Here is a 13406-nt window from a genome sequence, read left to right on the forward strand (position 1 = left end):
TTTCATGATTTTCCCTCAGTTCGATCAATACACAGTCATCCCTTAACGCCATGAAAATAGCTTTTCACACATCCATGCACACACCGTCACACACACACACACACACACACACACACACACACACACGTAAAACATTGGCAGCAGGTACTTTTAATTTGCTGGAAAATATTTCTAAGAAGTCAAACAGCTCCAGCCCAATGAGAGTGCCCTCCGATTGGCTAGCCAGACCAGTTGAAGGACCTGATTGGTCCCTGATCCTAAGGACCGATAAGAACGGCTATAAAATCCCTGGGTGCAGCTCTTGGGCCCCCAGTTTGCAAAAGCCAGAGGTGCAAGAAGCAGCCACTGCAGCAGCAGCAGCAGCAGCAGTAGCAGCAGCAGCAGCAGCCAACAACAGCAACAACAGCAGCAGCAGCAGCCACAGCAGCAGCAAAAGCGTCAGCAGGAACAGCATCAGCAGCAACAAAAAATCCTCATCAAATCCTCACCTAGGCTTTCAGTGTATCCAGATCCACATCTTCACGCAAGCCGGGAGAGGGAAAGAGGAAAGGGGGGGAGGAAAAAAAAAAACCCAACAACTTAGCGGAAACTTCTCAGAGAATGCTCCAAAACTCAGCAGTGCTTCTGGTGCTGGTGATCAGTGCTTCTGCAACCCATGAGGCGGAGCAGAATGATTCTGTGAGCCCCAGGAAATCCCGGGTGGCAGCTCAGAACTCAGGTAAGCGGCAAACCCAGGACCGGTTTCTCCCCCAAAGAGCTGTCCTCATTTGCCTCTCGCTTTTGCAACTGTGTCTGTGACGGCTGATCTTGATAATAAATGTGCTTCATGCCTGATGGCAATAAACTGCCAGTGTAATCCAATAGCCTTAGGAAGTGGAGCTCCTTTGTTTAATAAATTGCATGCAACTAACGAAGAAGCCGGGCGCTCTGCTGAGGGTATTTCATTGCATAAGCCTACTAGCCTGATTGCCTGAAATCTGGCACGTACCCTCTTGGGGGAGGGGGGGAGGGGGCGGGGGAAAGGCCTGAATGTTGGCATGCTTCAAAGCACTCTCTATACTTTCCAGAAGCTGAAGCCGATCTTAAGGTGAGACACGGTTTGTCTGATGCTGTCCCCCTTTCTTCACCCTTAAGTCCCCATAACTGGACTTCCCTGCCCCTTCAGAGAACACACAGAAAGCTCCCTCTGCAGACAGATTTACCGAACCATAGCCCTCAAGGCTGACAAATCCCGGGCAGATGCAGAGAAAACCCTACACATCCCACCCCTGACACTGCTCCTTCTCTTCCTCCCGGCTTTCTCGCGCCTTCATTCAGCTGCCCGTGCAGTGCAGCCCGTGGCTAGAGGGCCCCCTTGAAAAAGAGTATTTGTGAAATGTAGCAGCTGTTTCTTCAAGGGGAAGGTCTCGCTCTCGTTCTGACTCCCAGAGCAGTTAATTGTGTATTATCTTGGTCTCTAAAGGAAAAGAGTCCTTAGGAAGCCGGTATTAACACCTCTGCCTTTTGACTTCACTTGTCCAGCTTGCCCCTCTGACATTACTGCCCCCACTCCCCTGACTGTCAGCAAAGATGGGATCGCAGGTGTCCAAATGCTGCAGACAAGGCTCCTCTCCGAAGAGCACAGGTCCCTGCCCAGAGGAGGGCTTTGCTTCACTTCCTTTTGTACTTAGTTGCTATAGAAATGCAGTGATTCACAATTCGAGCTTGCCTAAAACAATAGCAACCCTAATGCATATTAAAACTGCTTAAAGCAAAGTTATAATTTGAACCCGTGGAAATATATAATTAGGGAAATGACTTGTAACATCCCAGAGGCTGCGGGTGGTGGGAGGGGGAGGGGAAGCCTAACCGAACCAGGCTTTTGATCTCAGAGGAGAATCCTATGGTATGAAGGCTGCAGATCATTTCTTGCCGAGCTGCTTGCCAGAACACCCCCCCCCCTTTCTGTAGGAGAGAAATTACTTTTATGGGAGATCTTATCCAGAATGTAGAAAGCCTCATGCAAGTTCTTTGCGGTTTTCTTCCAGTCTTGCACAAGGGGTGCCTTGGCCTTGTTATTCCACACCTGTGTTTCTTTTAAAAAAAAAAGAAGGAGAAATGGCTTTTAATATGAGAGAGATTATGCATACCTCTAAGCACTGTCCTATGGTGGGGGCTGGGGTGAAACATGAACGGACCAGATTCCTTTCTGCCAATATGAAGGTAAGTTAGCAGCCCTAAATTGGAAGGGTCTCCAGGCGCACTCCTTGGCAAATGGTCCTCTGCCATTTAGACTAAAATTCCATTCTTATTACTCCGGAGTGTGTTTTCAGAAGCCAAATGGACTCCCTGGCCCTTCTACTTCCTAAACCTGACCACCAGCCATTGCCTCCTGCCTTCCCGGGCTTTCGGGCTCTAAGTGATACCCTCTGATGCTGGAGAGCTGTTTCAAGCACTGTGCATTCCACAGACTCTCACCTTACTCCTCCGGCCACCCAAATTGAATGTGATGGTGAGACCAACAGGGAAAGCTCCTGCCCTCTCCTTCCACGTGCAGGAGGGATCTGCCTGGCCTGCCCCCGACCCCACCCCCTCTGAACGGGTCTATCTACTGGCCCCCTCGCAGACGTCCGAAGAGAAGTTCTTCTGACCCCTTGTCCTTGAATGGCGCCCCCTCGACCCTTCCGAATCACCCTCACTGCTTGACCCAGATTGGATGGATTTGTCTCTTTCAGCTGAAGTGGTTCGCTGCCTCAACAGTGCTCTGCAGGTTGGCTGCGGGGCTTTTGCCTGCTTGGAGAACTCCACCTGTGATACAGATGGGATGTACGACATCTGTAAATCCTTCTTGTACAGCGCTGCTAAATTTGACACTCAGGTAAGCAGACCTTGACCCCTGCCTTCCACTGGCTGCTTGTCGTTAACAGTGTGCTAGACTATTGTTCTTAGGAACTAGTCTTGTAGGGAAGCAGCTGTGCTTCTCAGCCTCCTCAACCGAAATCCCCAGCTCCAGCGTGTGCATGCACACTCCCGCGTGTGCGCGTGCACGTGTGCACGCACATGCACACACACACACACACACACACACACTTTTGGCCAGGAAGCCGGTTCTGTACGAGACGCTCCCCACCCTCTAATGCACGATTGTCACACACTGACACAGGTTATCTTATAAGGGAGGGGTGATGACCAGAAAATCCTCGCCTCTTCAAGAGGAAATAAAAATGTTCTTCCAACAAGGAAGTTCTCACTGTAGGACCCAGCATCCTGGCTTGTGAGTTGAGTTATCAAGTCTCGATCCCAAGACAAAACCGCATCATGGCTACGTTCAAGCTGCAGGGTGGCTGATTGTGGGTCTGTCTCTTTCTTTCTCCTGTCTCGTTATTTCTACGGAGCTCAATTCTGAAGGTAGTCTATGAGAGTAGGGACATTTTTTTTTTTTTAATCCTGGTCGCGGCATGCGAAGACATACAGACGGCCAGGGGACCGCGCCAAGGCAAGCCCCCTAAATTTCCACATATTGTATGCCCCGTCCTCTCTGGGCAGCTCGAGCTAAAGCTTCTCCTCCTACCCCTTGCCTGGCAGGGAAAAGCATTTGTCAAAGAGAGCTTAAAGTGCATCGCCAATGGGGTCACCTCCAAGGTCTTCCTCGCCATTCGGAGATGCTCCACTTTCCAGAGGATGATTGCTGAGGTGCAAGAGGAGTGCTACAGCAAGCTGAATGTGTGCAGCGTCGCCAAGCGGAACCCCGAAGCCATCACCGAGGTGGTCCAGCTCCCCAATCACTTCTCCAACAGGTACAGAATGAGTCCGCTTTTTTGCGCTGGGGAGGGAGGGGGGGCAGGGCGGTGGCAGAGCCAGACACAGAAGGGGGTTAATTGCCACAGTCATGATCTTATTTTAGCTTGCAGCCTTCCCAGCTTTTGCAGGGAAAATATGTTTGTGATTGGTTGTGACAGCTTAAGCAGCCTGGATTTTTTTTTTCCTCACTGTTATAGGAAAAGTCTTTCCATGCAGCTAATAGAAAGCTCCATCTGTGGCATCCCTGAGTGCATTTTCATTGTCAGTTTCTCACAATAAGCCTGAAGGGCATTGTGAAGTTTATGGACACAAGCTTTTGAGATATCACGTTTGGCTGAAATTACGACTATGCACGGTACAGTTGGCCATTATAAAAACCCCGGTCAAATGTCATAATGCAGACTTTTAAAAAAATTTTTTTAATGTTTATTTTTGAGAGACAGAGAGAGACAGAGCACGAGCAAGGCAGGGGCAGAGAGAGGGAGGCACAGAGTCCGAAGCCGGCTCTGGGCTCTGAGCTGTCAGCACAGAGCCTGATGTGGGGTTCGAACTCACAAACCACGAGACCATGACCTGAGCTGAAATCAGACGCTTCACTGACTGAGCCACCCAGGCGCCCTTTTTTCAAAAATTTTTTTAATGTTTATTTGTTTTTGAGAGACAGAGAGCATAATGCAGACTTTTAAATCTGCATGTGTTCTGAGCAGTCCCAAGCCCAAGCACATATTCCAGTAGGTAGCCCAGAATAAGCCAGGTCACTTCACTGGGGACTCAGATTTCCTTTGTGAAAAGTGAGATGGCTGGACTAGATGATTCCCCCTCCCAGGCCCATGTTAGTTCTTTCTCTAGTCCAGAATTTCCTGGAACGATGTTTCTGGCGAGTGCTCATATTCTCATCTGAGTATTCTAACATGACCCAAAACCCCGGAAGTAATCATAGCTGAGCACCGGCCTTTCGGTGCTGCCGACTCACTGTCTTTACCAGCCGGGAGTGGACACCCAAGACACGAGAGGGCTGACATGCTCATTCCACGACCTACAAAGTTGCCCAGCAAGACCTGGGCTTCCCCAACTGCGATCAAGTTAGGAGAGGTGCCGGTGGGGCTGGCATGGAGGTATGGCAGGGACAGTGAGGCTGGGACGCGTTGAGCTGTGATGCCACACGGCCTGAAACTCGCCGCCTAGTCCTGAAGCACTATGATCCTTTGACTCCCCAGCCAAATCTGCACACACTGACAAAGATCAGTCCTATTACCTATTGCCCGGACCACCGGAGAGCTAACATGAGCCTCCCTGCTTAATCTCCTAGCCAGGTTCTGTCCCTTCTTCGGGTAGCACCAACAGCCTGCTCCTCCAGGGGCTTACCAGTGATTTAGTCACACACATGTATGCAAGTAGAAGACGGGAAAGGTAGGTCTTCCTTAGGGAACTGCTAAAGGCCCCTGACATTAAAACTCTGTAAAATTTCTGATTCACACTGAAGCACACGGTAAAGGCTCTCCAGAACCTCATGTCAACTTATAAAATGATTTGTTCGGTACTGAGAAGCGACCGTGTCCTTGGGTCCTAGCTGATTTCCTCAGAGCAAGAAAATCAAATCCCACATTTATCTCAAATGGCCTATCTCTTTATATTGATCTTGGTCTTAAAATTCTCCCCAAAAGATTCTTGTGACATCTGAAGAGAAGAAGGAAAAAATAAAATAAAAGCGCTGGCTAATTGTTGGAGTCTCCCTTCAGCACAAAGGAAAAAAAAAAAAGAAAAGAAAAGAATTTTTAGTAGACAGGGGCTAAGGACAAAGTATGTGTTTGTGGGGCAGCTGGCGGGGGCAGGGGTATGTTGGCAAAGCCACCGTTGTAAGTCTAGACCGTTAAGGATCCTGTGACAATTTGTGACTTACAATATGGCATGTGACCAACTTTGAGGCGATGCGAACCTCTCGATTTCAACTGAGGTCATATCTTCCATTTATAAAGGGAGAGGTCGTATAGAAAGGATAATATAGACTCTGGACTGGTGATCCTAAATATCTAAGAAGCGACTAGGAATAGGAGTTTTTAATCAGGCCACTATTGCTTTCAATGGGCTTTCTTTTACACCACTTCTATCAGATGGCCACAGGAGCCTGGTCATGTCCCTTTTTCATCTCGGGAAATCACGCTTATTCGGACAGTGGGGGAAAGTGGCCATCTCTTGAAGACCAGAATCTTCATGCAGCCCTTTCTCCCATTATTTCACTTCAACTGGTTAATATTATTCCTGCTCCGAACTGTAGAGATTTCCGGTTCCATGCTGGGCTTGGTTTGCTCTATTTAAGCTCCTCACTCTCCTGAAACATCCTGCTTTCCCAGCCTCTGTCCCACCACAGAGACACATTAAGTTGTGCCAGTTGGCACCGAATTGCAAAGGGAAGTAGTTACAGGTTCATTCCACCTTCCTGTGACTTATCTAGCATGAGATTTGGGCCTGGGAGAATCCAAAAGCCTGTGACTGGACCAGGAGCCAGAACAGGGATGTTTTCCACAGGAGAAATGCGCTCAGAAGACAAAGGAGAGTTGGCTGTCCCCCTGGCTGAATTCGCAAACTGCTCTCTTAGCCATGAGGGACACAGGCAAAATTGATCAGGCAAGCTGGGAGGCGTGAGGCTTGGGAAGAAATCAGACCAATCCAGATCCAGGGTGGGAAAACTGACAAAGCTTCCAGCTCTCTAGGGCATGGATAGGGAACAGGAAACAGAAGAATAATATTGATCAAGGGAAACAAAGGACTATTTATAAACCCTCACACAGAACGTTCCTAGGCAGTATGTGTGTATTTGGGTAAAGCATGGCTGAAACAGTAGCTATGGAGAATATCTGATGTTATTCTTTACCAAGAAAAAAAAAAAAAAAAGGTCAGGGATGGAATTTTCAAAGTGGGAGGAAAGAAACATGCTTTAGAAGGTCCTTCCAGGCTGGGTGATCAGAGCACTTAGCCCATCAAGTCCCTGCAGCACATCCTGCCAACCCCTATAAAGGTGAAGAAAGGACCCTTCTGAAATAGTTCTAACTGCTCTTGCAGAGGATGAACCTAAAGCAGACCTGCACCATCCTTGTTCAATTAAGAAGGAAATTATGTATCAAATCCCTAGAAACATAGAATGCCATAGCTGGAGACTGGCATAGACTGTAAACGCCTCATTTTACTGATTGAAAACACAGAGGCCCAGAGAGGGAAGTGACCGGCTGAAAGTCACACAGCTAGTGAATTGACAGAGTAGGGCCTAGAATGCATGTGGCCTTGAGCCAAGCTATTTGATTTCTGCTTCAAAAATGGCAACCAGTAAAACTTGTAGGAAATCTCCACAATCCAAGTAGAATAAAAGGAGGAAAAAAATAGACTACCAAGGAGAAATGAATAAATGTGCCCCATGGTGATCAACGATTAAATTTGGTAAGTTATCTCCTCAAAGAGAAGGCACATCTTACCAACAGCTATAGTAACATAAACTGTGGGTACACGATGGTGCGTGACAAGTATGTGGCAATCGCTAATTCAACTTGTGCTGGAGACACGATCTCTTAAATAATCTCACTCAGTGACTTCTAGATGGGAAGGGTCTGTCTCATTCATCCACACTATCCCAGAGGTCAGTGCCATTCCTGTGTATTCTAGCCCTTAATGGAGAGGCACAGGCCTAAACTGTGGCTCACTCTGGCAAATGATGTTGGCCTCAAGGCAGCCTGACAGGCTGACACGTTTTGCAGACTTGGAGGAGCTGTAATGGAGCCATGGACATTTTACAGGGAGCCCTCTTAGCCTGCCCTTGTTGCGTTAACAAAGCTCCACAAGAGAAGCTAAGGGTAGATTTGGAGGGTGTCACTAGGGTGGTCAGGCTGGTGAAGTCCTCATCCAGAAACACCAAAAACAGGTGTCTTATCTTGGTGAGCAGCGAAAGTAGCAGTAAAGGTAGGCACCCTCAAAGAAGGAGAGTAAGTGCTTTAACAAAGTGGAACACAAGAGGCACATCTGGCCTTAAAGAGGCGAGGCTAATGACAGAAGCTTGGTTTCCTTACTGGGGTGAGACTTCATCATCCGGGCAAAAGCCTTCAATGTCAGTCTAAGGAAAGGCCTTCTTCTGTAGCTCATTTGGCAGGGGCAGTGAGGGCGGGTGGGGGGGGGGGTTATCTGTTTTGAACAGTTCTTTCTAGAAGTGAAAGGGGTCGCTTTAAGTTACAAAGTCCTGATTGGGGGCCAGGAGGGTGAGAGGTCAGAAACCTTATTCTCTAAGATCTAATCACCCTGTGAAATGGACCCAGAGATCACGGGGACCCATGTCCTTGCAGAGCCCAAGAGTAAAGGGGTGCCTGGGGATCTATGTGGGTACGTAGGTATCTGAAGCCATTGGTGCAAAGTAGTTTATTCTCAGTTTTTCCAAAACCATCTTTCTCCCCATGTCCCCATCCAAGTGAGATCTGCTTTGACTCATGTGCTTTATAATTCCGAAGGGCTGGAAAATGTGTTTCTGTGCCAGAGAATCCCAATTTTAACAACAGCTGGATATAATCCTCCCTCGTGGGAGGGGTAGAGCCAGGACTGTGTCTGAGACCCAGGCAGCAGGATTTCTCTTTCGTTCGGCCCCCAGCTTCATCTGCTCGCCCACGGAAGGGTGACCGCTCTGCTTCATTACCCGTGTTCCACTCTGTTTACCGTACATCCTTGAAAGGACCTCTCTGGGGGGTTAAGTTATTCTGGAAGGATGTTTGATCCTGTGCTCTGCGAGGTGAGTTAAAAATAAACAGGTTTCTTTTCATGGAAGATCTTGTGGCCCCAGTGACCCGCAGGCTCCTCTGAGGAAAGAGTCTCCCCACATAAGTACTGGAGGTCACTGTCATCGGGAGAGTCTCTTATTAGTGCACACAGAGCTAATGGGTTTTGACAAGTGCCACCTCCAAGTGGAGCAAACACGTCCCACCTCGCGTTGGAAAATTACCTGAACTGTCTTCCCAATGAACAGGACAAGTAATTCATACACTGTAAATATTAGACAGCTTGTTCCTTAGCCATAACACTTAGCTTCAGGGTTTGGTATACCTAAACAACTTGCATCTAAAATGAAGGTGATTTATACCAAACCCAAAGGGTTTTTTTTGTTTGTTTGAACTTAACCACACCTACCTCTAATTTTTCTTCCTGGAACCATGACTTATTGGAAAGAATTATTATGTCTAAAACTCCCCATTTCCTCAGTGACCACGAAATAAATTAACAAATTGACAGGAAGCAGGCAGTGTGGCCCTGGGACCCCGGCACATGAGGGTTACCAAAAATAAAGCCACGAATCCTGCCTTCAATAAGTTCACTGCCTAGTAGGGGAAACAGAACCATCCCTAGACAATGCACTGCTGCCCCGTGTGACGCTAAGCAGGGATCTGTAAAATGTCCAAAAAAAGGAAGAGGCCCGCAAAAGCTAGAGCAGTAGGAGAAGACTTGGGGGGAGTTATTGAAGCGGAAAACATCCAGGACCACCAGTGTTTCCATGTAAGTGTCCTCATTGCCTGGCATTCGGCCTTCTGACCGCAATGCGCCTCTGAAGGAAGACTGAGAATGAGAGCAGCCGATGGCCTCTAGCAAGGCGAGCTGAGCGCGTGATGGGGAAATTAGGTTGGGGAGTAAAACGCGTGAGACACTCGAAGGCAGGGGCCTCCTTTGAAAACAGAAGTGAAGTCTGAGTATGCGCTCAGGTGCACGTGCACCTGCACACACACCACGAAACAAAAGGAAAATTGCAAAGGGGCATCAAAATACCTGCCAATTCCTGTGCCAGTGACTCTTCATGTAAGTGGCCGGGGCTGGGCGCACCTCCTTACGTTGGACTAAGTCTCGTTACTACCACTAACCCATTGTACGACCTCAGACGAGTCGCTTTAGCTCCTCCCACGTTTGTTTCTTCTCTGTGAGATGATGACGTAGCCACTGCACGGTCTGTGTGAGCCCATGTAGCTATGCGTTTCTACGTTTTTAAGATTTGCAGACATGGCTGCCAGCTGTCAAGCATTTGGGCTCGCACGCACGGTCTGGCCAGGGCGGATGGCGTTGGCTGCAGCCCGGATGAAAGACCGGGTCTTGCCTGGCTCTCGCTGACTGACTGTTGCCTGTATATCTGCCTTGCAGATACTATAACAGACTTGTCCGAAGCCTCCTGGAATGCGACGAAGACACAGTCAGCACCATCAGAGACAGCCTGATGGAGAAAATTGGGCCCAACATGGCCAGCCTCTTTCACATCCTGCAGACAGATCACTGTGCCCAAACATACCCGCGAGCTGACTTCAACAGGAGGCGCACGAGCGAGCCACAGAAGCTGAAAGTCCTCCTCAGGAACCTCCGAGGTGAGGTGGCCTCTCCCTCCCACATCAAACGCACCTCACAAGAGAGTGCATAAGCGGGGAGAGGTGTTCCCAACCTCGCCCAACTAGTATCATTTTAAAGGTGTTCGCGCACCAACTTTGAGTGTACTGTGCCTGGTTTGATTTTTTTTTTTTTTTAAGTAGTTCCTATTTTCTGTTCCCCTGACAGAAAACTGCATGAAACTAGGCTTCTGTAATCAATATCCCAACATTCTGCGATGGCAGCGTTCCCACAGACAGAATACGTGTGATCTTTCTGCCTCTCGGCAGGAGAGAGTACCCTTTTGATCACTTCCCTCTACCATGTCTTCTCCCGGGTCCCCTCAAACTACTCTCAAACACAGAGCATTCGCGTAAGGCCCAGTCCTTGTAATTGGAAGATGTGGAGGCCTTTTAGGATGGTTGCCCCAGTAGAGTTAGCTGATGAGAAGCAACTTAAATGCATGTCTTAAACGCTCATAAAGATGTTAAATGGAATTCGTGTGATGAATCTGTGCTGGCCATGGACGAATATGAATGTCGTGTTTGAATTCTTGATCTCTCATGAGCTAGTATCTTATGGTCTTGATCCTCTAGTGTGTAATTTCCTTTCCAACACATTTACCAAATTGCTCAAGCCTGGCTCTTCAACCAGAGTTTGAGCCCGCATCTTCTTGCATCTAATGAAAAACAAAAAGCTAACATCTTTATGTACTGTAACTGCTCAGAGCTTTAAAAGTACCTTTAACAATTGTCTTAAAACCAGAGAATCTTAAGGTCGAACTGTGGAATATAAATAGCTGAAAACTAATGTACTGTACATAAATTCCAGAGGACTCTGCTTAAACAAAGCAGTATATAATAACTTTATTGCATATAGATTTAGTTTTGTAACTTAGCTTTATTTTTCTTTTCCTGGGAATGGAATAACTATCTCACTTCCAGATATCCACATAAATGCTCCTTGTGGCCTTTTTTATAACTTAAGGGGGTAGAAGTAGTTTTACTCAACATCAAAACTTAAGATGGGCCTGTACGAGATAGGAAAAACCAACAGGTTTATCTGAAGGACCCCAGGTAAAATGTTAATCTCCCAGCCCACCTCAACCCAGAGGCTACTCTTGACTTAGATCTATCCTGAAACGGCTCTGTCACATCCAACTGGGAATTACGGGAACCAAAAAGAGCATCCCTTTGGGCTTGGACCACTTACAGCGTCATAAGGCCTACTCTATCTTGGGAAGTGGCAATTCTTGTCTCACCGCCTCTCATCCGTGCCTGATAGCTCTGGCAAACCGATGACGGCATGGGAGACTTTCCATTAAATCGATCAGGAACGAGTCAATCAGCCTTTGGGTCTTCAGTTCCGGGGACTTGGGGCTGAGGGGGTATAAATAACCCTGGGCTGTCCAGCCTTAATAGACTCCTCTTACATTTTTGTCCTGTAGCACGCTGCCTGCCAAAGTAGTCCTGGCAGCTGGGCCATCTCTGTAGGATCGCAAAAAAAATAAAAATAAAAAAATAAAAAATGTAAAAAAACAAAAAAACAAAAAAACAAAAAAAAAAAAGAAAAAAAAAGAAAAAAGCAAAAAAAGCAAAAAAAAGAGAGGGAAAAAAGAGCTGGTGGTTTGATTATTTCTGCCGTGATGTTTACAAGATGGCAACCACCAAAGCCAAATGACTAACCTATCTATGAACAACAGTAGTTTCTCAGGGTCACTGTCCTTGAACCCAACAGTCCCTTAAGAGCGTCACTGCCCACCAAAGGTCAATGTTGAGGGAGAAAGAGGGAGGAGGGGTAGGACTGCAGGGGCCACTCCAAACTCGCTTAGGTAGAAACCATTGGTGCTTGACTCTCACTAGGTTGAACTCAAGATTTGACCAAATCGAGTGATAGGGTTCCTGGTGGGAGGAGGGAGGGCACATCTCCAGAAAAATGAAAAGCAATACAACTTTACCATAAAGCCTTTAAAAGCAGTAACGCGCTGCTCAAGGACCAAGGGCAATCGCAGCAGACCCAGCAGCAAGAGCAGCACGGCGTTGCTGCCTTTGTCCCCACACAGCCTCTAAGCGTGCTGACATCGGATTGTTAAGAGCATTTTTATACTCAGAACTGTCCCATCCCCAGGTCCCCAAACATATGGACACTGCCTTAGCCTCTTGGAAATCAGGTAGACCACACGCTAAGTTGACTCTCCCCCTCCCGCCCTCCCCAGCCCCCACCCCCCCAGGCAAGGCTGACTTCTCTGAACCAGAAAAGCTACCCAAGTATGTGTGTTGTGTCCATTTCGCAAACCCACTAAGCCAGGACCCCAATGCGACAAGTAGTTCACGAGGATTCCTAGCCAAATTCTCTCTTACTTCAGTCCAGTAGGTTCTCTTTGTTTGCTGTGACCTCTTCAAACCGTGGTACCCCCCTTTTCTCCCCACAGCGATACTTCTATATGTATCTATAATACATATATCCACACGTATGGAAAGAAGCAGTTCTCACGATGTTGCTAGTTTTTTGCTTCTCTTGTCCCCATCCGACCCCACTCCTTCCGACTCCCCTTTAAACTTCCAAAGCTTCGTCTTGTGTTTGCTGCACAGAGTGATTCGGGGGCTGACCTAGACCAGCTTGCATGATTCTTCTATCGTGATTTGGTTGCACTTTAGACATTTTTGTGCCATTATATTTGCATTATGTATTTATAATTTAAATGATATTTAGGTTTTTGGCTGAGTACTGGAATAAACAGTGAGCATATCTGGTATATGTCATTATTTATTGTTAAATTACATTTTTAAGCTCCATGTGCATATAAAGGTTATGAAACATATCATGGTAATGACAGATGCAAGTTATTTTATTTGCTTATTTTTATAATTAAAGATGCCATAGCATAATATGAAGCCTTTGGTGAATTCCTTCTAAGATAAAAAATAATAATAATAAAAATAAAGTGTTACATTTTATTGTTTTTTTTCCCCAATGTCTTTCATTGTTATTCTTTAAAAACTTCTTGAATGAGACTTTCTGAACGTGAAGTTAACGGCCGATTGAGTTCTTTAAAGTCACGGATTAAGTGGCGATATGTAAACGGATGTAGTTTAAATCAACACTTGCCAAATTTCCTGAAGACCATTTGGTGGCTCCCATTCCCCTCAGAATAAAATTGCACCCCAGAGTCCTTCCAGACGTCAGAGAAGCTGGATGGTCTGGACACCACTCAGCTCTCCAGCCTCAAGACTCCCCCTTCCTTCACAGCAACGAAC

At 47.1% G+C, this 13406-nt stretch overlaps 1 protein-coding gene across 1 annotated transcript; it reads left to right on the forward strand.

Annotated features, from left to right (window-relative positions):
• Positions 1 to 323: 323 nt before the first annotated feature.
• Positions 324 to 13123, forward strand: STC1 (stanniocalcin 1). Its single transcript, XM_025933092.2, has 4 exons — positions 324 to 718; positions 2715 to 2857; positions 3565 to 3776; positions 9934 to 13123. Exons 1-4 carry the CDS (start codon positions 601 to 603, stop codon positions 10202 to 10204), a joined length of 744 nt encoding a protein of 247 aa, XP_025788877.1. The 5' UTR covers positions 324 to 600; the 3' UTR covers positions 10205 to 13123.
• Positions 13124 to 13406: the final 283 nt, after the last annotated feature.

The sequence above is a fragment of the Puma concolor genome, chromosome B1 (assembly GCF_028749965.1).
Source record: "Puma concolor isolate L17-30 chromosome B1, mPumCon1.1.hap2, whole genome shotgun sequence".
Taxonomy (NCBI): Eukaryota; Metazoa; Chordata; class Mammalia; order Carnivora; family Felidae; genus Puma; species Puma concolor.

What these genes read in the sequence shown, in the direction of transcription:
- STC1 (XM_025933092.2), top strand. Translation starts at nt 601, where the DNA reads ATGCTCCAAAACTCAGCAGTGCTTCTGGTGCTGGTGATCAGTGCTTCT. An exon ending in GGTGGCAGCTCAGAACTCAG is followed by an intron (nt 719 to 2,714) that starts GTAAGCGGCAAA and finishes TGTCTCTTTCAG; the next exon opens with CTGAAGTGGTTCGCTGCCTC. An exon ending in CTGCTAAATTTGACACTCAG is followed by an intron (nt 2,858 to 3,564) that starts GTAAGCAGACCT and finishes CTTGCCTGGCAG; the next exon opens with GGAAAAGCATTTGTCAAAGA.